Below are 24,847 nucleotides of genomic sequence, written 5' to 3'. Positions count from 1 at the left end.
CAGCTTAGGCCACCGACTCCGACGAAAGAAAACGGACCGGATGGGAAAACGACACTTTCCGGATTCGACATTCGACATCCATCCAGCAAAGCGGATGATGATTTAATCCGTTTCAAGCTGATGAGCGAAGGTTTCACGTTGGTCGGCATTTAGATAGATTTTTGAAACGAAAAATTCATACTTAACCGTTTTGGCTTTCAAGGTTGCCAATGGATGAACATAAGCTGTTTTTACCTACAAAGAAAAAACAAAGAATTTTAAATTAGTAAACCATTTGAAATTTAATGTTTAATGAAATATGACAATAAAGAAAATAAAAAGTAAGGGAACTTACTTAATTAAGAAGTTCAGTAGATAAAACTCAATTCAAAGTATACTCAGACATCACAAAAAATTAGTACCGACCAACTTTTAAAACTCTGCGTGAAAAAAGAAATTGTTGACCACTTCCCTTTTATTGTTTATGCATGTCTTATTCCACAGACTTTATATTAAAAACACCATGTTTTCAACGACATAAAATGAAAACTCTCCTACTCTCAACCCCAATAAATGTCCATGACTGTTATCATTTTGGACACAGAAGAAAAAAAAAGATAGACAAACACCCCGAAGAAAACTGACCATCTCACATCTGGTTCGCCCAACGAACAAACGAACGAACCGAAATGCGACGAGGGTGAACTCAATGAAAAGTTTCAAGAATCAAAATTAAATTGACTCCAAGCGAAGGGTCAGTCGACAGGCTTGAGCTTTCTGATCAAAGACCCTCGGTTGGGGCTTGCTTTCCGCAAACAGTTTTGGGGAAAGCTTCCCCGGGTGTGCCGCCGGCCAAGCAGAAGTGAAAGAAATGTGAAAATTAAGAAATACTCCTCGCCGTTCGTCGCACCACATCCACATCCTGGCGATCCTTTTGCCCCGGGTTATACGAAATTCCGTATGCTACTGGTGTTTCATGGTATTTTTCTCAGTATGCCATCGGAAACTCCCCTTTCCGTTTCTTTTTCGGAAAGAAATCTAGTCACCCGAGCGTGAGCAAGTTGTTTTCCAATCGTTGTTTTCCACAACTCCCCGGATCACTATCGATAAGAAAGGTTCCATTCCATGGGCAATCAGAACTTCTGATTCGGACTTCGATTGGCCGGGAATGCCAGCTGTTTCATTAATATTTTCTACTTATCCGCTTGCTTAGTTACCCAGCGCTCGCCAAAGGGTATCCGTTCTCGGCGATATCTTTAGCACGCAGCTGGACTGGTTTCAGTAGATCTTATAATAAGATTTCAACCGAAGGAGAAAAACAAAAGAACGGGCATGTGAAATGCGGTTTTTAATACTTTTCTCGCGAAACTTGTACTTCTCAGCGAGGGAAAGATTATCGGCGAAACGCAGGCTAGCTACTTTTCTGAATAATCAAAGCAATCACGTGTGTTGCTGAGACGCTGTTTGATGCTGCCCTGATCAGGTTATTTCAACATTTTTTCTTATCTTCCACCATGTCCAGCATCGCTCTTTTCGTTTGCTTCCAACACTATCGACTCATCGTTTGCCTCCTACTGCGATGATGAAGATTAATATTTAATTAAACACATCACCACACTATCGCTCAGCATCGGCGAGCCACGGTATTTCATTGAAATAAAGAAAAGTGAAAATCCAAACCGTCTGGAAACGGTATCTAAGATTTTCAGATTAGTAAGTTCGGTTAGTAATAAGCTTTTGCTTTAATGAGACTGATATCCATAAAATAAATCTTTGCCCGGGAAACTATTTCTGGGGTCATGAACATTATCTCCCATCGGTAAATTCTCATGATTCATAAGGATTATAGAGATAGGAAGAAAGATGTTCAATAATTTAGCATCCGTATATTGAGTAGGATCTTGTTTCCGACGACGCCGGATCGCCTAAGTCTGGCAACACCATCATATCTTGCACAAGAAGAAGCGATGTAAAATTCATTATCGAAGTCATCAGTCGACATGACCTCGGGGTCATTGGAAAACACAACCAGACAGTCGCAGACAGACAGATAGACATGCGAATCGAAGGGAGGAGGAGGTTTGAATGTGGAAAACGGTTTTAAATTAAATCCTAAAATTTACAACTCGTCGCACCCTCCTACGGCTGGTGACCAGGATGATGGTCATTTTGGCGAACATAGAGTACATAAACGCACACACACACGCACGCTCGCACGCACACCGACATGGTCATCGCTAGAGTACGACCACTCGTGTCAGAAGCTGGCGGTCAGGGTCACGAATGCTATCGCCAGAAAACCGGGGTTCCCAACCAGCCCAAAATGATGCCGGCGGGGAAAATATGGCAGTAAATAATACGCAATACATTATGCTTAATGCGACCGGCCACCGTGTGTGTGTGTGTGCGTTGTGGTCGGCAGAGAACGAGAGAAAATCGTGTTCGGTTTGGCTTCCGGAGTGTCGTCTGGCCGTTTTGCGGACGGTGTCTAGCTGTTTCCGGTGCTTTTATTTTTTTTTCTGTGGTCCTCGTTTCGTGTCCCGGCAGTTCGAGGCTAAATGACCGTGTCCACATATGGCCAATTGCCGAATGGCTTAATTTATTAATTTCCGTCCCATACGAGGACGGAGGAGGAGAAGCAACTGTATTACAAGCCAAAACGGGGGACCAACCGAAGGAAACTACCCGGAGGATAGGAGGGGAAGATGGGCCAGCACGGGGGGGAAAACACATTCCAGACTCGCCGGGGCGCAGCATAGTTTTTCGTGTCGGATCGCTTGTTTCACGGCAATAAATGTGGCAATTATTGTGTTGAGTGTGACCAAAACGGGTTTGGTTAAATGTTTTGGCTTGGAGTGGTTTTCTTGTGGACTTTTTCGTGCTTCGTGCTCGCTTTCGTCTCGCACTGATCGCATCCTAGCGATAGTCAAGGACGAAAACCAAAAAAAAAAACAAATTAAACTGCCGTCTGCCGGATATTGGCTGGACAACAGGAAATCATTGAGTGGCCAGCCCCCATAAGCGGCTTTATATTGCTTGTCGGACAGTGCAAGTTTGTGTTCAAGAGGAAACACGTCCAACAAGAGTGTGGTCAACATTATTGGGGGGTTTTTAAAAGGGATCCAAAGTGCAGTTGTTAAATACAATTTGAATCAAAGATTTTTCATATCAAACAAACGTTTACAATTAAATAAATTAAAATGTAAATTATAGTGTTTATCCTGTCGAAACCCGATTCCCTCCGATATTCCAATGTTTCATTACACATCGAAAATAACCAACCCGAAGAACCTCTTTGATCAATGTCCATCACTCACAGAACCCTGTCCTGTAACGCTCATGTAACAACTGGTTATTCAACAAATTCCTGCACTAAAATAACGAACGCTCCTCCCCGCGTGCTTGTAATTACGATCGAAGTCCAATTTCAAAGCTAATTGATAGCTGTCCATCCACTGTTCGTTCAATTTAACACCCGTTGAAAGGGGAGGGCCGAATCGAGCGGATCTGTAATCTCGCGGCGTTCTGCCCCCGCGTTTAAACTGGTTAAACGAGCGAAACTAAACCAACTCGCAAATTAATCAATCCTCTCTTTCGACAGCAGTAAGCGTCCGGCAACGTCCGGTTTTTGGATAGCATCCCAGGTAAGGTGATTCATTTGCGCACACTATTACAATCAGCTCGTGTCAATTAGGATTGCTGCTATTCAAGCTAACGTAAGCATCGGTAGATTACTTAAACATTAGATACCAAATGAAATGAGCAATAATTTTTCTTTATTTGAGTAGTTTAAATGTAACTTGAAAAATCTAATAGTAAGTGTAGTTGATGATTAGAGTTGGGAATTGAGTCTGGATCGTTGAACCGTTAGTCGGATGGATTGATCCGGATGTGATCCGGAATTCCCAAGATTCAGATCCAGTGTTTGAATCCATATTCAAAAATTCGGATTGAAATCGTTTGGGTTCCAGATCTAGTTTGCTTCGGATTCAGATCCCGAGGGATCCAGATTCAAATACTAGATTGCAATCCCTTCGTATCAGGATCTGGCAGGATCAGAATCTGGATGTATTGACCAGATTAATTGTCATCTAGATGGATATCACCAGTTGCCTGCTATTCGGAGAATCAATCCCAACCGATCGAGACCATCACTACCAACGATATGCGTTAGTTCTGTAGTTGAGCTGAAGTGCAAGGAAACTAATTCCACAATGAGGTGATTGCTATGAAGCGCCCCAAGCAACATTTCTCGCAATTAGTCTGGAGCCATAATCAGCTGAAGCGTGTAGAACTTTAGGAAATTATTCAATTTTTAATTAAAAGCTTCATCAAGAATGCAACAAATGCGATTAGCACATAGACGAGAGACAAATAGGAGCATTGTGACTTTTGATTGGGCACTATAAGGCAGGGGAAAGCTAGGTACTTTTGCTCCTTTTTGACAATTCAGCTCGCCAAACTCCATCGGAAGAGATAAGCCCTTCGCTACGCTCGGTTTCTGTTCATTAAAACGGAATGCATCCTCATAGCAGGGGGCCAAAATCAAACCAGAGACAAAACAGGAAGGAAATTGCATCAGGCTAGGGAATGAATGAAGACGACCGTCCACTACCGGGACTTTCAAAACCCTAACAATCAAATGGAGTGACAAACCATGAACGTCGAAAGAATGAAGCCCAAACCCGTCGACAGGGCAAGAAAGGAATGCTAGAAATGAAATACGACGAAATTATCACAACATATCAAATTCTTCCACCGACCCGACCGTCGACTTCTGCGGTTGGAAGCGAAAGGCGAAGGACTCGAGAAGGCATCGTATGGCGAGCAATCCTTCCCCATTTCCGCAACGATACACACGATGAAAGGATATCTCGGTCGACTGAACTGGCCTTCCGGTATCGCTAAACGGACTTCCCGTCCGCACCCGGGGGGATGGGTAATGACGGTCCTGATGGTGGTGCTGACACTGCACAAACCACGGCCCTCCCGGAGCCGTCCCCCGGACGGAAGGCAAGCCGCCTCACAAACTAGGCTACCGTCATATATTCCTCTCGGTTACCTTCCTGCCGGAAAGGGGGACTGGTAGTGACGGTGGCGGTTAGTGTGTGTTGTAGCCGTTTTCCGCCTGTGGCCGCAATTTTCAGCCAACATCGACAAGCGGCACGGGCGGCTGAGGTCAGCTGCGGAACCACCCAAACTGCAGGGATCATATTTTGGTCGAGTTTATTTATTCTACGCCACTCGGTCACTTCATGTTCACTGCAAAAAAGGAAGTGAAAGTGAACGCGCAGCGAATGGAAACGTTTCTTTGGAGACTACAGAAGAAGGGTAGCACGAAGGAGAAAGCCTCTAACTCGTACGATTTCTGTTGCAGCGCACCAGATAGGACGAATCATTGGGAAAGTTTCATAAGCAAATGAAATAAAAGAAACTAAAGGAACAACATCGGTGCGAATTTGTTATTACTGATGGTTTTCCCAAGCTGTATCAACATCATTCGACAAACATGCACCGTTTGCAATATGCCAGCAGTTACCGAGGTTTATCAATTGAGGTTAGAGTCGAGAATACACATTGCGTGAGAAACCTACTAATAAAAGGTTGCAGAATCGAAAATCTCATAAAAATAGCATGGGAAATGTTGTATTATATTTCAAGACTCTTTTAAAACAAGAAAATGAATGAGTAAAAAGATGACAAAATGGTTAAGTGTTCAACTGAGGCGTCGTTTCACAAGTTGTTAAAATATATAAACAGATTAAACCATCGAAAAGAAATCTGGTATCGATCTGGTGAACGATAACTTATGAAAGGAGTGTAAATAAAAAAAATAAATGCATTAAGTAATGGTAGAAGTTGAATGTCAGGAGCAGTTTTGAGAATATATTTGTATTTGAACAATTACGATAGAGTAAACACAAATTGTCTAATGAGTCCAATCTCTGCTTGGAAGATAAGACTATTCTTCAGTTTATTCATCCCACTTATGAGTATAAGCTTTCGCCTCAAGCATGTCTCTGCTTGTTATGATGTCCCCAAAAGCCTTACCCCTTCCCACCGTCGCGGAATGATTTGTATATTTTCTTTTATGACAATTTTATATCACCGATAGTGTTGGGTCGTAAAAGAAAAATATATAATGGAACAACTAGCGAAATATGGTAAATTTATGGTTCACACGCGCTGCGGACGAGAAAATGGTACGATGATGGCCGTGAATGGGTACTCAAATCGAGGGCGCATCGTAAGGACGGCAAAATAATAACGGACAGGAAAATGGAAGCCGCTCCGAAAGGGGTGATGATCTAGCGAAAGACGGACAAATAGCTTGATTGGGAGTATCCCTGGGGCGGTCCTCCCTCAACGGCCTTTGGCCATTCTCAAGTGTGGTGTCTTCGGTCGGGGAAAAAAAACCTACTTCCAGCAGCCATCCCCTAAAAAGGATAATAGTCCCTCGGTCAATCGCCGGATTGGGCATGATGGCCACACCACTCCATCTCGTCGCCCAGTGCCTTTTTGTGGGTGGAAAAGGCCAAAAACTGATGCCAACGATAATAGCCTCTAGAGCCGGCTCTCGATGGGTGGTTAGCTGGCGTCTGCAAATGATTGACGATTTAGTGGTTACGGCGGTTGGAATCGATGACGGTGAAGAAGACAAAGCAAGAATAAAGCACACATGGCGAACTGGAGAGCCGAAGCGGAAAGAGAACAGAAAGGTGGGTATATTTTAAGTACCGTACGAAAACTGGATCCTTTTCGTTGAGGTTCTACTCTTGAGACTTGTCCGTTGTCCTATCGAGGTCCTTGAAAGTCGTTGAATTAGTCTGAAACGGAGTTTATTTTGGTGAAACGACAAATTCCCTCAGAATATTTTGAAAGCATTTTGAACTCAAACGTGCATTGCTAAGGCTCTCTTTGTCAGCCAATATTCTACGATTAAACAACGACAACATCTATGAAACTATAAAATTCTCCAACCCATCCATCACGCAACTAAGCGACAGGCGTGTAACGTTAATTATTTGATTTGCGTTTACGGCAAATTAACCAACTTGATTACCTTTCGATGGGTGGTGGTAACGCTACGTTCGCGGTTGGCTCGTATGTTAATAAGCTCCTCCGCACGACCCACAACACCCGCTGAAGATGATGAAATTTGATCGCTTCGTAAACAATACCGGCGGCGCGCCTGAAAGCTGCTCGCCTCGGCGGAAACTCTCGTGAGCCGCTCCAATTACGAGCTCCAGGGGCGTGAGGATGAACGAAAGCAACCATTTTGCCCGCAGGCAAACCGCTGTCACGTGCCCCCGAGAACGCCACGCCGTGTCGCGAGAACTAACACACGCACGCAACCACCAAATACCGCAGCGACGCGAGTTGGAAAATTGATAATTAAGATTCTTCCCCGCACGGTGGCCGGGAACTGAGCAGCAGCGCCCGCAACAGTATAAACAAATTCGTCATGCGGCTTCCTTATCCACCAACAACCGGGGGGGATTTCCACCTTCCCAGCATAAGGTGTTGTCTTCTAGTGTCGTGCGTTGTACACCTTTCCCGGGGCAAAAGGGGTTGGGGATTAGTTCGCATAAAATTTACGAGCGAGTAAATTATCAACCGCAACTATTTCGTCGAACCGGAGCGAAGCTTTTAGGCTTGTTGTTGGGAGGAAAATGAAGCCAAACTATCAACAACTGCGAGTCGGGTTTCTAACCGACGCGTTTGCGAAGTTACGCATAAACAAATAAATGACGAAGAATTATGAATTTAATGATTTCGTTGGATGGAAGTTACTGTAATGCCACAATTTTCTCTTTCAAAGGAAGCGACCTTTATTTTAACAGTCAACCAAAATCTATTACGACAAGGAAAATATAGCCACTGCTTAATGTACGAATCATTTCGAATAACTTTCAATGACTGCACAGGGAAAAACACTATTATTGCATAAACAATGCGGCCCCGGATATTAAACGTACAAATTTGCTTTCAATTCGGCGTAGTGGGGTGGGTGGTAATAATAGAGAGGAAAATATTCAAACATGCTTTGCTTCGATTTTGGTTACTTCCCTAAGAGGAGTGTCCATTTCCCCTACCACCCTGGTTCGTCACATTTAATATCCACATCCCGAGCAAACGCAGGGTACAGTGGCGCAGCGCCTTTATTCCGAACCCACCGCTCCGGGCGACTTCATTTTCAAACAGAAACCGAAAACGCATTGCCCAAACACGAAAGGAAGTCGCAAAACCGGAAAAATTACACGTACACGAATACGTACAGTCATGCCGGGGGGGGAGGGGTTGGCGAGTCCCAAAAATTAGAGACCGCCATTTGCAAACCGAGAAAACGTACGCAACGAGCTCGCGTTCGGGCGGCGGAGGAAAGTCTGCTTTCGAGTGGGGTAAAATTAAATGCTTGAAAAATGAAAAGCCAACAGCCGAGGCAGCACTTCACGTGGCGGGAAACATCAAAAACATGTTCCACATTATCCCTGCCGGTCCCCTCTCCGTCGTTTGCGGGGAACCCTTTTTAGGAGTGAAAAGGTCTTCATAGTACTCCCCGGAGAGTCATACGTTCATTCGGCCCGAGCTGGCCGGCCGCCGGTCGTGCGTCGTGTCCGCTCGCTTTTTTGGGTAGGAAAACGGAACCTAGCATTTCCATCCGTACGAGGAATGAGAGCGAGTGTTGCTAAGGGCCACTTCGAGGACAAGGGAAGTATGATGAAGCGGTATGAAGCGCAGGAAAGGATGAGAAAAGACACTAGATAATAATTGGATGCGTTCGTTCCGTTGTGCAGGGTTTGCCGGAAAAGTCTGAAAAGGAAATAATCTTCCTAATCATCACCACCACACGTCAGAAACATTTGTTTGAAAGATTTTACTTCTTGCCTTTTCACAGTTGACTTCCAACAGTTAATTTAAAATCTTGCGAAACATATTTTTATTCGGGAATTAATTTTCGAAATTGATCTTAAATGAACTTTAATGCAACTCTTAACGATAACTTTCGGTAACCAACGTTCCATTTTCCCTCATACTGGTTTAGGGAAACGCCAATCGGAGCAAACAAGCGCAACAAAGCACAAACAAAGGTACAATGTTTAACCCATCGCTGACCGAAAATCGGTGGCAAACATTGGCCTCATATTGACCGACGCACGAGTGAGTGTCAACATACCCTTCAGCACCGGGCTGAAACAGATCGACATTCAACACGACACGCAAACGATGGCGTTCTGCTTTTTTTTATTCCAGGTGGGGCTTTTTCGAAACTTCGGGGTGGAGTTTCACCAAACAATGCCAATCGACACGAACCGGGAGCGAACCGGTTCGACGCGGTACATAGTACATTCCGACCATTTGCAACCGACAATCAAACCCCGCTTGCTTTTCCTTTTTTTTTGGGTGTCTAGGTGGGTGTAGAAAGCGAAACAAAAAATGTTAAACACAAGGAAACACCCGGTCCGAGCATCAAACGAACGCGTGTCAAGTTGCTCGCAGAGCGATCATGAAAGCGACCAGGCGTCTCCATCGCAACGAAACATCATCCAATCGACGATGAATGCTGCTGACGCGTAGGAATTCGCTGTAGGGAATACCCGTGCAACCATGGTGAAAGAAATCCCTTCGTCACACATACACACGAAGGCACACATGCGTTGCAATCATTATTCCATCACCCATCCACCGTCCACTTGATTGAATGTGACTGTTTCGTTTAAAAATCGATTGACTTTTATTTGCCATCCTGCCACCAGGACGACACCGACATCGATACGGGAGTGGGGATCAAACGGAAGTATCAGACACATACCATAACAGCATGGTATCGGAGGATCTGACGGCGAATGAAAGCTTCCGAGGAACTTCAAATGGTGGTTTGGTTTACAGCACGAGCAAGTTTGAATCGTCGCCGTATGATTTCTCGCCTCCAACGCAGGAAGTTGTTTCGCTTACTATCCTTTGACGTAACGAATGTTTCCTTCATTATTTTGCTCATTCAAACAAACGTAACTGGATATGAAATGAAAATAACAAAACCCTTATATCCGGTGTTAACAAACATTGTCGTCGCGATAGTGCAAATGCAAATTCCATTTGATGAATTCTTCACTTTACAAAGCTACAATGTGTCACGACAGATACATTACACATGATTCCTTTTAATATGAGAAAAAAGAGGTTTGTGGAAGCTGAAACTAACAAACACAAAACACTGATGAAAGGTACAGTCAATACTAAAAGCAATTGCAAATAAAAAAATCTTTCACCACAGATTTTAAAATGAATAGGAAGAAGGATTATTGTATGACTACAAAAGAGTGAAACAAAAACCTTTTGGATATAACGAAGTCCTTTTTCTTGTGATACTTTTAACTTACTAGAATGACTTTTTTGTATTGAGCTCTACTTTTTCAAGGATTTAAACGATTGAAACTAACTTATTGCTTTCGGAGAGTTTTTTTTTAGTAAATTATAGTGCACAATTTGTTGTTTTTTCTGCGATATTTTGTCAAAAAACAAGTTGTATGGGATTTTACAATAATTACAATAATTGTATACAGAATTAGAGTTGATTTACCCTTCTTTAGTTATCTTATACCTCCTTTTGATGAAGTATTCCACTAATGATGGCTTTTCACAGAGGAGGGTCCTTCTCTTTTTCCACTCATGAACGAATCAGTGCTGCACAGAAAAAAAAACATGCACATGCCAGAGGATTTCATACTTTCAAAATTTGCATAAACAACTCAACCCATGGTTTGAGAAAAAAAAATCGTGCGTGAACATCAGCTGCACCGAATCACACACAGTTCCACCACAAGTGGTGAACAACGATCGCACGAAACGAACACACGAGAAACCTACGGTTTGATTGATTACAATCCTTCCGAGCAGGACGGCCACACGACGGCGCGTTTCCCCCTTTTTTCCCGTCCGGGAAATGCTTCTTCATTCGATACGAACTCATTTGTCGACAATGAAAACCGTTCGGGGCTACCGAACCCCAACGTGGGTCTATGCCAAACGGACACGGATAATGCACGGGATGCAGATAAATCGCATTCCGTGACGGCGCATATGTTTACCACACTCGCTCACACGCTTCCCCCATCCTCGGTGCCTTGTTTTCCCTAGTGGCGACGTTTGGAGCATTCGCACAGCGGTGTCCGTCGATGTTGGACGCTTCCTGCACATCACCAGATGATGATGATGATGATGAAATGGGGTTTTGCCACTCCTAATCAGCATCAGTTTGGTGTAGGATTACATTGACTTTCCTATTAATTTGCTGTCCCGTCTCGATTTTCCCCCCGGTCGGAGGAAAATGGCATCGTATGTTGCTGTAGAGTTTCACTTTCACCCGAGTCTCACACTGTCCGGGGACCGGGGGTTTTTGCCCCCTTGAGGAAAACCTTACGTGTCAATGGGAATTAGTTCCGAAGGCCCAAAACCATACCGGGAGATACATCGATTATACGTCGTACCAAGGCCATAGGCTCAAGTGTATCTAACAGTGATCACAAAGAGAGAAATTAATGTGCCGCAATTTACGACCAATGGTGGAAAATTATTGTGCTGAAAACATATGATACTTTATGCTTTCCCTGCTCTATTGTTCAATATGTCATGGATGAGTTTTGTGGTTGAAAACGGGTGGCTTTCCACCTTCAACACTTTGTGTTTTCAATCATGTGTTCGTTAAACACTTCAAATGACGAAAGTTAAACTTTAACAGCTCGGTCTTTAAATAGAAAACGATTCACAAAACCACACCCGCCGAACAAAACGATCGAACACTCCAACAACTTGTTCGCTCCATTACTTTATTCATGGGGTAAAAACAAAGCAATGATGTAAATGTCACGACCAGCCCCGGTTGAAACCAGGAATCCCGAACCGGATTCCCAAAGGACTCTTATGGTCGCACCGTGTGTTTGCATCGGCCCACGTTCGCAATGTTTGCAGTAAACATGTGGAAACAAATGACCACCCCACGACGATCCCGAAGCGTGCTGTTGATGATGATGATGGTCATGTCGATGATCGCAACAAATCGATGGTCGCTACCGGGCGGGTTGATTGTCTGGAAAGGGACAAACCTACGAGTTAGGTGAATCCATCAGCGGCCCCCAACCAGGGGAGAGTTTGACAAGAGGGCAAACCCGCTGTAAATACCATTTACCCGGATTTGTTTACGTGGAAGGATACAATGCGACCACCCAGCGCTCCGCCGGAAGCAACGAAATCGAACACAAACCGGGAAACTTGGTGGACAACAAGGTGTGTTTGATGAACGAGCCTTCGAGTGGACGGTTGTTCAAACGCAAGCGAACAAAAGCTCAATTACAGCAAACACACCTCCGTGGTCGGGAAACTCGTCCCACTCATGGCAGGTTCGAAATGGTTTTCCATTAACTTTCGACGCCCGGGTTGAAGTTAAACAAATCTCACACGTGGTTCATAGAATGTTATACTCTAGGAGCCATATTTGCAGGCAAACTAACTTGATGTTTGCTGAATGAAAACGCTGAGAAAACTTATTAGTTTAAGCTCAACATATATTAATGTATTTTGAAAAAAAATCAACATTTCATCAAATGACTGATAAAATATTTTATTCTTCAGCATAACATAATCATCAACCCATGGTAGCGTCGCTATTTTATTGAATATATTCCGCTTCGAATTACCTTTTATCAGCGAGAAACTATAGGAGCAAATGACTTAAACATAATCACCAAACAAAACGACCTCCGAATCCGTCACGTCAGGATAAACGTTCCCCTATCAAAAAAAGAAATCGATTACGGCCATTGACCATAAAACGATTAGGAAATAACCGCCAAGAAAAGGATATTAGAGTGTTGAGAACAATAAGCAGAACGGAGCCCTGCTATTGTCACAACATAGAAGCTAATCTTTATTCTTTAACCTTCACCTTAAAGCTCTGTTCTATAATGTTAAAGATTGAAACGGTCATATTTCCAAGCAAGGAACAGTTTATTTGGAAGAATTCCTTCGGTGTCCTCTCATAAATTTGAGGGCATTCTAAGTAAACGAAAATGTAAAAACGTCGCTGGCGCATCGTTGCGAATTCTAAGCATAATTTCCACACAAGAGAAAAACAAGCAAAAGAAAAATATAAATACCTTAGTAGCATATAATTGTTCAATTCATTGAAAGGGTGAAAATTGTCGAATAGATACGCATAACAGCTCAGAAACGCTTCCATATTTCTTATCGCAACAGCCAATAGGTCTAGTGTACTTAAACATTTTAAGTTTATCAAAACAACCGAATATAAAGAGGGGATTGCAATCAACTCAATTCGTTTGAATATCATTAGCAACAGTCGGTTATTAAAAAAGGTCCCACGTTGAAAATGCTGCCCTTCTTCGGCTCTGTTGCCAAGCGCTGGTAAATTTAAACCTTAGTAATCCACTTCAACCACACTTTCTTATCCCCCGTTTCACCAAGGAGTCGGTTACCAAGATCAACCGAACCTCGAATGGCGTCTGGAGAGAGAGGGAGAGAGAGAGAGAGAGACTTTCGCCAGACGGCCAATTATACGAATATCAACACGGCTGCTTTTCTTATCCCCGGCTGCCGTCTCAAGCAGCCCAATGTAAAGTGCTTTCAGGAATCCTCAGACACACGCCCGTCGAAGCAAGGAAAGGCGGGGAGGAAGCCAACAAATTAAACTGGAAAATATTGATTTTTTACACCGTTCACCGTTTGGGATGCCAGCTCTGTGTGTGTGTGTGTGTGTGTGTGTGTGTGTGTGTGTGTGTGACTTTGGGAAGAAAATGAAAATACCACTCACGAACTCTCGAAAGCCAGACGGCTGCCGTACCTGCCCTTGAAAATGCCTGCCCGGGAAATGAGGAACAATTTTTGCAAATGGCCAAACTTTTTGCAACAGCGTCGATAAGTGCTTACTTTTAATATTTGAGTTGTTTTTCCACGACACAAAGGAAAAGTAATGGATGTAACGAGGTTTGTAATGGACGCTGTTTAATCAAAACACCTGTACAGACACATTTACAGGACATTAACTTCGGCATACGAAGTAAGTTCTTTTCTACCGTTCTTATTGCGTTCAACACGTTTCATATTTCCATTGTTGCTCTCTTTGGTTCCAAGCACTTTTCGTCTGAAAAGCTGTTGGAATTTCGGCGGACCATGGGATATTTCAAACGTGATTAAAAGCGTCGCTATCGCACGCTTCATTTCGTATGCAAAATTGCAAGCAAATGGACAAATTTTCAAAGTGCCATTTCACACTCTCTTCCCAACAGCCGTCGAGGAAGAATTAACTATTAGCGGGCTGCAGCAGTTGCGAAGGGTTTCTCGGTCGCCTTATGCTGACTCACGCATAAAATATGTTCTCATCTCATCCCACGCCCCCTCTTATCCGGTTTTCTGCTCGTGTGGACATACTAAAGCGGGACCTTTGCAAACAGAGCGAACGGATTTCGGGTACGGGAACGTTCGTGTCGCTGAATTAATTTTAGCGATTTAGCAGACGTTCTTGCATAAAATGGGAAAATCATTACGATCTCGCCAACACCCCTGCTTCCCTCATCCACTTTTCAGTTCCCCCTGGTTTCTGGAATGGGTCTTTTTTCAAACAGAATATTAGAAAACATATTTGAACAGGTTCCGTCCTTTTTGCTCCTCCGTCGATTTTCACTTTCTTCCCCGTCGTCGTTCTCGGGCAAATCTTTGTGCGAGTTCATTGTCACGTCGGAATTGACTGCTTGCAACTAATGTCGTGAATGAAAGAAAAAGCCAGAGTCGAGTGAAAATAAAAGAACACTCCGCCAGCAAAGTGGAGTCAACATACCCTTCCAAGAGTAGCGACAGCTAAACATCATTTCGCAATCTCAACACGTGCCGGGTAAGATATTAAAGAAAAAACACCTCTCAAACGGACCGACTGTTGAAGAGCGACTTTTATGTCACAGATTATTATTCGGTTATTTGGTTATAAAACACTATAATGACAACAATTTAAATATTAAGTTTTCTCTCATTTCTCTCTTTTAAATTCTTCCTATAAAACTATGTTGAATGTCAAGGACTGAATACTATCAAATATGAAGTGTGTAAGCCATAGCTTTAAACGAAAGTTTCTCGAAGAAAACGAACACAATTCTCTAAGGAATCGAACGAAACGTACGATTCCCGCTGGTATATTGCGGTTGAATGTGTGTTTGAGCCACCTCCATCCGGTCCTCATCCGCGTGTTTCAGTTTCACCCACGTGTTGAGGGAAGCCCCGGCACAAATGGCCGAGAAATGGTGCAGTAAATTAAATCTAACATCGAGATAGAGCACATACAGAAGTTTTATTTCGTGTTAAAATACTTTATCTTGCCTGGCCGCCATGCGGTTTTCACACAGAGAGACAGAGAGTGAGAGCACCGGGGAATATGGCCACGAGGAAAGAAGCGGGTGGTGACGGTCACCGACAGGGCTGCACCATTCCATAGAAATGACAATATGCGAACGGCTCGTCGTTTCAGCTGTCAAAATGAGGAAATTAAGGAAGGATCGGCTGGGAATGGAGAAAATGGTCGGCTTTAGTGCCATAAAATCTTTATCCCTGCGTATTCCGATGTTGATTCTTTCTCTCCTCTTTTTCACCACCCACACTCACGCAAAAAAGATGATGTGTTCTTACACACTCCCGCCCGTCACTCGTTGTACGTCCATCGTTTAATGTGTTCGAAGGTTGAACCGCAATGAACTGGGGGAAATGGACCATACCATATGGAGATTTACCAATAAGGGAATGACACAGAGTGTGAGGCGGGATGCGGACAGTTTACTAAAAATCCATGCTACCATGAGGCGAAAAGGCAGCCACTGGCAGGCTCTTCTTTGAGGCTAAATGAATAATCATAAAATAATGAGCTTTACGAGCTGGTTTCCGGTGGCGAATACGGACTCATACGTCCCGGCTGTTCACTTCTTTCTCCCCCATTCACCGACGAAAGGATTCGAGCGAAGGATATCATTTTTACGAGGTGGTGATAATGTCCCGTAGTTGATGAGCGAATCCTGCCCTTCGTGCCTTCCGGCTCTGATGCGGAGGAAGCGAAAAAAATGCCATCGGCAACGCCAGTTTGACCAGGGTGCCTGAAGCCCTGACTCGTGAAGCTCGTGCGACAACGGTCCACAACGGCCGAGCTTTTGTGCACAAAGTACAGATAAGTTTAATGGGCCCGTTGGAAGATCATGAAGATGTAGTTTCATGCGAGGATTGAGCCGTTGTTTGCCTTACAGCAACACTTTGTTAAAGCACGTTGACGCGTGGCTTGTGATTTGATTTGATTAGGAAGCTGCCAAAACGAAGCTGCTGTGAGTGTATCGAGGTGGGATCGTCCAATAAGGCCGTTTTATGATGCACCACACATCGTTAAAGGAACTTGTTCCAATAACCCAGATTAATTCGCCATTAAAGAGCAGGGTTTGGATATCCCGTTTTGTGTCCCAGCATCAGTAGATTATTCAACCGTTCGTTTTAATCCTAGATTGCATAAACAAGCAGTCGTTAGAGTTGATTAAAGACTTTAGACTTGGGAGTAACTACCATACATACCTTATCCCGTAGCATATCCCGTACACGTCCAGCTTGATTCCGAGATCGATGCAGTTCCAATTGTAACTCCAAACAACGCTCCTGCCAGTTAATCTGGTTATGGTGAAAAGAAAACCAGTTAAACTATGAACTATATAGCTAAGTATTTTGTATATTCACCTCCGGTTGATGATGAAGATATCCACCCGGTCCTCCACCATGATGGTGTCCTTCCGCCATCGAAAGCGGATCGGAACCGAGGCTGGTAAATGGAGGCCACGGTGCATCGCAGTCCAACGCCACCAGCGAGGGGTTCGCGATGTAGGCCGCACTTGGTTTCTGCGGAATTGGCGGTGGCTTGGAGCTGCTTCCACCTGGTCCTCCTCCTCCGCCGCTTCCATTACGTCGACTCATCAATCGCGGACTGTTCGGTGTTGATCGTGAGCCCATCATAATCCTACCGAGCACGTGAGGGGGAGGTACAGGAAGGCCCATGCCACCACCACCACCTCCTCCACCACTTCCACTGCCACCAGAGCCGAGCGTTCCACCGATGTAACTCCCAGTGCTGCTGCTCGAGCTAAGCTTCGTACTCTGATTTGACACGGACGATAGCGATGTGGAGGAAGACGCGGTCGTATTGTAGTTGTAGCATCCGCCTCCAGCACCGTTGGTGTGGCCACTTGCCCCTCCACTACCTCCTCCATGGTGGTGCTGTAGCGTGGAAGACGACGAAAACGTTTGTGTCGAGGAAGAAGATGGCAGTGTTCCACCGATGGCTTGAGGGTGATGATGCAGTGGAAGTTGTTGAGCACATCCTCCTCCTCCTCCTCCTCCTACACCAACACCACCTCCACCTCCTCCTGCATACTTAAGATGCGCTAGTTGATGTTGCTGCTGCTGGATCTGAGCCTGCAGCTCGCTAAGGCTCATCAGAGGATCGAAAATCTGCGACAACCTTCGTGGCGGGCTTTCCTCCGCCATCTTGTGTAGAATTGAGCAAGTGTGCTACGGTGTAACAGTCGCTTTAAAAGTCACGACACAGGTGTTGGATTTTTTCTCCGCTCCTATAAACATGGTCAGTTCCTTCACGTCAATGGGATCTTAATATCTGTAAAGAAAATTAAATAGGAAAAGAATTAGTATCAACATGGGTGAAATTATATAATACTTTTACAGTTGACCACTTCAAACGCCGTAGGAACCATCCAAACGATACAACATCTGTTTAGTCGAAGCATTCATGTGGACGATTTCTATCAGTTATAATTCACATCCTCCACATTGGAGTGCGAGACAAAGGAACTGACTGGTTAATACACGCGTAGATATAAATTTTCAATCACGTCCTGATACTGCGCCATGATTTATTGGTCACACAAGGCCGATGTTCGCATCATTTGCACGAGCACGAGCACTCTAAAATGGTAAAGGATCGATTTTGCGTGCAGTTAGAGTTCGTTCACAGAACGTGTCTCTTGTCTGCGCGCTGGTCGGTTGCATATGCACTCGAGACTAGCACCAGAACGTTCTAAACACTCAAATCCAACGGCACGAACGACTTGTGGAGAACATAACTACGAGTAGTTCTAATCCGATATGAATATTTCATTGCTCTAATGTCCTAGATTGCGCACGTTTCTTGTTTCTAGCTTGTGCAAAGTGGCGGTTGTTTTACGAGCTACGATAATAAACATCGATACTGTTTGATTCTTTCTGTGAGCTTTATGGAAACTTCAACATTAAAAACCTGTAGAAGGATGTTAACGATCTTTCTAAACCATGCATCAAGAGCCAACGTGTTTGATAAAAAGAACTGTCAAACTCACAAAGGCAGTTGGAATCGATTTTTATATTCGTTATCCTTTTTGTTGCTCAAACTGTGCTCTAACAAGACCATGAGTGGAACGCGGTGTGAAAAAAATGAACACATGAATAAACACCCGGTGAAATGCCAACTGGTAACATGAAGTCGTTTGTTTCTGCACAAAACCAAAAGAAATAAAAAAAAACTTCGTTAATCCGTTCCTCGCAAACAACTCCACACACAACTGAACATGCCCGCGAGGACACGATAAACAATAGCATAGGCGTGTGCTCAGCATATTGCCATGTTTCCCACAAAACCATATCGGGCGCGCGGACATTTTATACATAATTCACACGACGCCACCGGAAGAGACAGCGCCCCAATATGCTATTTTGCCGCGCGCACATTTGCAATTCCACACCGGAATTGCGTAGTGCCACGAACTCGGAGATGGGTTTTCAACATGGGATATTGGCCGAATGGGATTGGCGAAAAACAAGGGTTAAAGAAACATTGGAAGCTTATACATACTTTAAATACATCTAACCATTTGTTTTGTTACACCAAAACTAAACTCCATAGAGTGAAATGGAATATTTTAAACGACAAAAATAAGATTCGTGGATTAATTCCAAAGGTCCAACTCCACCCACATCTGGTTACAGATCAAGCAGACAAAACTCGCCTTTATCGAAGGTATCAACACTCAATCTCTTTCAAGATTACGTTTGCAAACAAATCGTCCGATACTCATATATTTTCCCAACTGAAAAAATATCATACGTCAAAGGACATGAAGGAAACCAACAAGGTTTACACCCGCGGGCTCCAACGGGCTATCACTTTTCAACAAAGCATTTTCTCACCCATCAAATCACTCCACCCTCCCACTTTTCTTGCATTGAATATCCTTTGTATTCTGCTACTGGTTCGTGAAAAACATGTAAACCAAACACGGTTCTGTTGCGTACCGAAAACGGAGACAGAAATCGATGAGTACCTATATCATACACATTCCCAACGAAATGAACAAAATGGTACCCTTTGCATAGACGCGAATGGGAGGGGGGGATGAAGAAAATAACACACAAAAAACCTTCCTCTATTGTGAAGGAAAACCTTGGGGTGGTGGTGGCGGAAAAAAGGAAATTGGATTTCCACACCCCTTGGATTTGATTTGTCAAACATTTGCCATCCCACTCGTAGTTTTGCGGACCGCAATAAGAACCAAAAGAAAACGGAGGCAAAAAATTAAACGCAGTCAGAAGCGCTCATATGTTTCCATCAAACAGTGTTCGCTTGTTTACGAATCGGCTCGAAATTATCCACAACCTACACCGAAATCAAAAACCCTTAAATAAAAATACGCAAATCGATCACACTGTTCGATCCGGCGGGCTGCAACAATAATCATTGTGCCGTTTGCCTTTCTCCAGGCCAGGTTTTTCCGATGGCTAAACGTTGTCGAGCCCCCAAAAAAGACACAAATGCGTATGGTTGTTGCGTGAAAAAATATGATTGTATGAAGGCTGTAGCAAAAGACCGTTTTGATTGAAGCCTGAGGGTCGATTTCGGAGGAAAAGGCGAATGTTTTTATTTATTTTCCATTCCAAATGCTGGGCTTCGGTCGGGTTGCCGCAAAACGAAGGTGAAATGTTTTACAATGTGGCGGTTGCGGTTCAGATTTATGTGGTTTTACGGGTAACGGATTCACAATGCATGAGCTTGCACGAATGGAATCGTTCGAGATGAGTGTTATCGCAGTGTTGGACAGTCAAATTATGAGTAAACAGATTGGAATTGAATTGGACACATGTTTATTTCATGTTATCTGTATTGTTGGAATAAATTGCTACCACATAGAAATAAAGGAAACCATGAAATTAACATAGCATTTACAAACAAATCGATGATCTTAACCAAACAGGAGAAAGTTTGGTAGATATTATTTGAATGTTGTTGTAAAATTTATGTTGATATTACTTTCTTCTTTTATGTCTTTCACTTTACTCCCATAAATATCATCAATTGAAATGGGTTTGAAAATTATAAATACGTAGAAAATCATTGAAATACTAATGAAAGAATCCTTCTTTACGCTATTTCAAAAGAAAGCAAAGCAATTTCGTTTGTAAAAACCCGCTCTTAGTTTTCCTTCGCATAACAGCTTCCAACCAATTCAGTGCAGCACCAAGAGAAAGAAAGAGTGAAAAACGGAGTGAAGTATTCAGTAGGTAAGAACTACTCGGTGCTGCACACAATGCCAATGCAATAAACTCTGCCAAAGGCCCTCGAGGCGGGAGAAAGGGCTCTTTGCTCCGTTTGCAAATTACTGCAGAACCACTCATTGGAACCTCTGGACCGAAGTGTTTTCTTCCAATAACCCTACGCCCTACAAAGGCAAAGGTAAGGCGAAGGGGTTGGTGGGAAGGACGTGCCCGTTCCGCACTATTACGATCTGGTTTCAAATACCTCTCCACAAAGTAAAAACCGCTCCCATTCCTCCCACTGGCATATCAAATACCTCTCCGGATGGCAAATTACTGCAGAATTTTCCCCGAAACCGTTACCCAACGACCCCCAGAACCCTTGATATGGCTGCCTACTCCTTTGTGGATACGCTCACCGCAGAGATATCGGTGCCAAATGGGTCAAACGAGTGTACATAACATTTAACTTATGCTACGACACACTGAACGCAACGGATTCCTTTCGTCTACCGAGTGGATTGGATTTTCACTCGCCAAACTCATAAAGTTTCGGTGCGGACTCGTAGTAATTTCTGGAACTCTACCCTCTAAATCGGGTTGACTTCTCCAATTCCCCCTGTGCCCCTATCGATAATGGAAACACTGGCATTGCTTTCCGGAGTACGTTCCAAGGTACCTCCCGACGTTGATAATCCAATCAGGCACGTTCTCGAAACGGTTTTGCATCATATCCCTTCCGAATTAACATCGATCGAAAGAGGCAGCGAACTGCCGGCTCCATATCTCGAAATCCTACTGCATAATCGTTGACACTTGGAAATAATTACCCACCAATACAACCCCAACAGCCTGTTTACGCAACCGAAGCGTAAGAAGCAAAACCCGGGTCTCACTTCCTGAACTTTCTCGTGCGGATCTCCCACAAAAACTGGCTAATAATTACTTCGGCGTCGGAAGTGGCAACCACTTTTCCGGTGTTTGGTAAGACAACACCCGTTTCGGGCGACCGAAGGAAAAGGCGAACGAGGAATCACTTTATTGCCCGCGTCGAAACCACGAAGGGAGCAAAAAGGTGAATTTGTTTCCGGAGCGTGTTCGGAATGCGTGATGAGATATTTCAACAGGAGTTTCACAAATCGTTTTCAAAACACAGCACAACGGAACATACCAGTCCAGTGACACACATTTCATTAGAGTTGAACTTTGAGAAGCCCTCGAAAAGAGGTTGATCCTATTTATCCATGAAGAGAAACCCCGAAACCTTCTGAAACAATTTAAAGAAAATGAAAGAAAAATCTCGGCTGCCGCAGGTAGCAATCGTAACAAAGTGTCGTCAAAGTTGAATTACTTCCGCCACGTAAAACACTCAATCATCACCATTTTCGTTCCCTTCCCGAAACCCGGCAAGCTGTCCGTTTGGAAAAGCCTTTCACGCTCGGATTGCAGAAAATGGAGGGAGCGGGGACACACAATGGTGAAGCAAAATTTCAGTACGATTTCTATTTCTCGCGAATCGAAAATGGCAAAAGGACGTGTACACGGCAAAAGCTCGAGATGAAGAGAAGAAAAAACCTAAAGGCAACCTTAAACCCGGGCGCGCGGTACCGCACAAACCGAGCAAATAAATCCATTAACACAAATTTGATTTTCTACCAAAACTTTTATCAATTTGATTTATAGATAAAGTTAGTTCACCGAGCCCAAGAAGCGAAGCGGGGGGGAAATGGTCGACGTGCTGGAAAATGATGGAAAACTCGAAATGTTCCCCCGGAAAAAAACCGTTACCGCTAACCAGTGCGTTCATGCCAACAAAGAAAGGAGGAAAGTTCAGTGCCATTGCGCCAAAATTCTTTCATCAACACCATAAATCAAGTCGCACCAGAAAATAAGTGAGAAAAGTGAGACGGTATGATGGTGTGCGACGGTTTTCCCCGATCAACGTAGCAATATGGTGGGAAAGTAAGGAAAAAAAGAACATGAAAAAAAAGGTTGACAATGGTTAAACAGGTCAAGTGCCGCACAACATAACAGCGGCACCATGGGAGGAAAGTTGTGAGTTCGCATCCAATAAATCGATTCACCTAATCCGAGAGCCCACTCCGGAAGGCCCGAACAGTTTCCTGGGAGAAGTAAAAAAAAGGTCGACTCCACAGCCGCTACTAATTCATTGCAGATGACAAGAGTTTGAGCATCGAAACCACTTTGCGCGGCCGCACTGGATCAAGCGAGAGCCCGAGGACATCGATTCATCTTCCGGCCATCTTCTTGGCGGGACTTTCCTCCTGGCAGGATTGATTGATGTGTTTACGCCAACATCGCGCGCTGTGTTGGCTTCGACGTCGTTCGAATGGAGGCTTCTGCCTAAATGAGGATCAATTCATGTTGTGACAATGGCGATTTGTACCATACCGTGGTGGGGGCCGTTCCGGACGATCGTGGCGATGCGATTTTGATAGGAAAAAGTTTGGCAGATTATCCGATTCAATTCCGCTTTGCCTTTTCTGGCAACGGTAACGAGGTCAATTCTTATGCCTCTAAAGCTAGGAAAAACGCTGATTGCTTCTGCTTCGACAGAAGATAAACTTTTGATACACAACTTTATTTTTCACCAAAGCTGGCTTCTAGCGTAGAGGAAATGTCCTAGCAAAGAAGTTGAACCCGTTTTGTCTATACTAGTAAACCGAAAACAAGAGAATAAACACGATAATTGTCGTTATTATTCTTTATATTCTATAATTGTATTTACTCCTATTCCTATAAGTCGATTTTATTGCATGCCTACTTTAAATTCCCCTCAGAAGTAATTGCCTTCGATATCAAAACGTATGTTAATAGCTACCAAACTTCACTTGACTTGTATGTTGATGGTAGTTCTTGAAACTCACATATTTCTTATGTAGTTATAAATTTTTGCTAATATATTTTCTTTTCAGCATTTTACTGTTTTGTTTGAATATTTGGTTTATTTTCTAAAACAAAACTGTGTTATAATACAAGCTCAATCACAAAATTTTGATATAGGGAACAAATTTTGAATTTAAGAGATATTTTTTCTCTACATTTCTGATAAAACTTGTTTATGACGCGTAAAAATTCATGGTTTAAGTGACAAAAATTATCAAAAAAAATGCCTTAGCAAAATATTTGTTGCTCTTTTTCAATCACGGCTTCGTTTCATGCAAAAATAAGCACCAATGACTGTATTAGGAAAGTTGGTCCAAACTGGTAGTGGAATCATATCAAAATCCGGTCATGTAGAGGCGTTTTTGTGGCCCATTGAAACGAAAATGGTAAAATCAATGGGCCCTTCGAAAGCAACCAATGCCGGTGTACCAAGTACCGACCGAAAATCATTTTCTTTTTTCCTCACAAAATAAACTTCAAACCCATTTTCTGCGCCCCAAAATACTCTAATATAATGCACGCGTTCAAACTCATCCGAAAATGGACACTTTTTTGCCGTGGATTGCGATTGTGGCGATGGCCCAAAAGATGGCTCTTTTACACACGGAAAACACGGATGATCCTTGGGGTCGTCGGAAGGAAGCAACATACAAAAATGGGGGGTGAGGAAAAACACAACCCAATCGCGCTATGGAGATGTGTACAGGAAAATGGAAACGATAGCAGTGCAGGGTCGGGAAATGTCACTCGCAGCTGTGACACGCAGCAGCCTAACATTAGCATACGCTTCCGTGCGTGCGTGAGTTCGTGCGTCCGAACGGGGGCATACAAATCGCGCTTTCCCAAACGGGATCTACTTTCGTTCTGCTACTCTTTGCTGTGGCGCGGAAAGCCGTTTGTGACAAAGGATGAGCGAACGGATCGGGGGCTGGGAAAAGGATACACAGCACTTCACGGGTACTTTAAGATGCTCGCTATCGGATGCACGCTGACTCTTCTCCCCCCCATGTTTGGTTTGTTTCTTCTTTGCCGCCAGCTAAAAATATAAATATTCGATAATACTCGACACAAATCGGTATCGATTGGAGCCGGCAGAAGGAGACATATTTTAACGCTTTTTTACGATCCCATGATGATGGTGGAAATGGCAGCGTTGAGTTTCGAAAAACGGCTACTTGCGATATTACACTCTACGTTTGGACTGTCGTAGGAGGAAATCCTTTTTTCTTGCATTCTGTTATGGGTGGGAAATGGTTCTATTTCAACCAGATTCACGCATTCGAAACTAACATGTACAGTGCTCCGTTTAGAAGTATTTTATTCGGTTTAGTATGATTTTAAACATGAACTCAAT

The 24,847-nt window shown here is 43.6% G+C and overlaps 1 protein-coding gene across 1 annotated transcript in view; it reads right to left on the bottom strand.

The window, feature by feature from the left end:
- The window catches only part of LOC131258641 (uncharacterized protein CG43867), a 104,017-nt gene extending 86,857 nt beyond the window's left edge, over positions 1–17,160 (bottom strand). Inside the window, exons 1-2 of the mRNA XM_058259996.1 lie at positions 16,750–17,160; positions 16,591–16,683 (exon numbers count right to left, since the gene is read on the bottom strand). Of these exons, the coding sequence (XP_058115979.1) occupies positions 16,591–16,683; positions 16,750–17,064 (408 nt within the window). The 5' untranslated portion in view covers positions 17,065–17,160. The remainder of the gene's footprint in view (positions 1–16,590; positions 16,684–16,749) is intronic.
- Between the last annotated feature and the right edge of the window lie 7,687 nt (positions 17,161–24,847).

Source organism: Anopheles coustani, chromosome 3, assembly GCF_943734705.1.
Source record: "Anopheles coustani chromosome 3, idAnoCousDA_361_x.2, whole genome shotgun sequence".
Taxonomy (NCBI): Eukaryota; Metazoa; Arthropoda; class Insecta; order Diptera; family Culicidae; genus Anopheles; species Anopheles coustani.
This window is presented reverse-complemented; position numbering and strand designations above follow the sequence as displayed.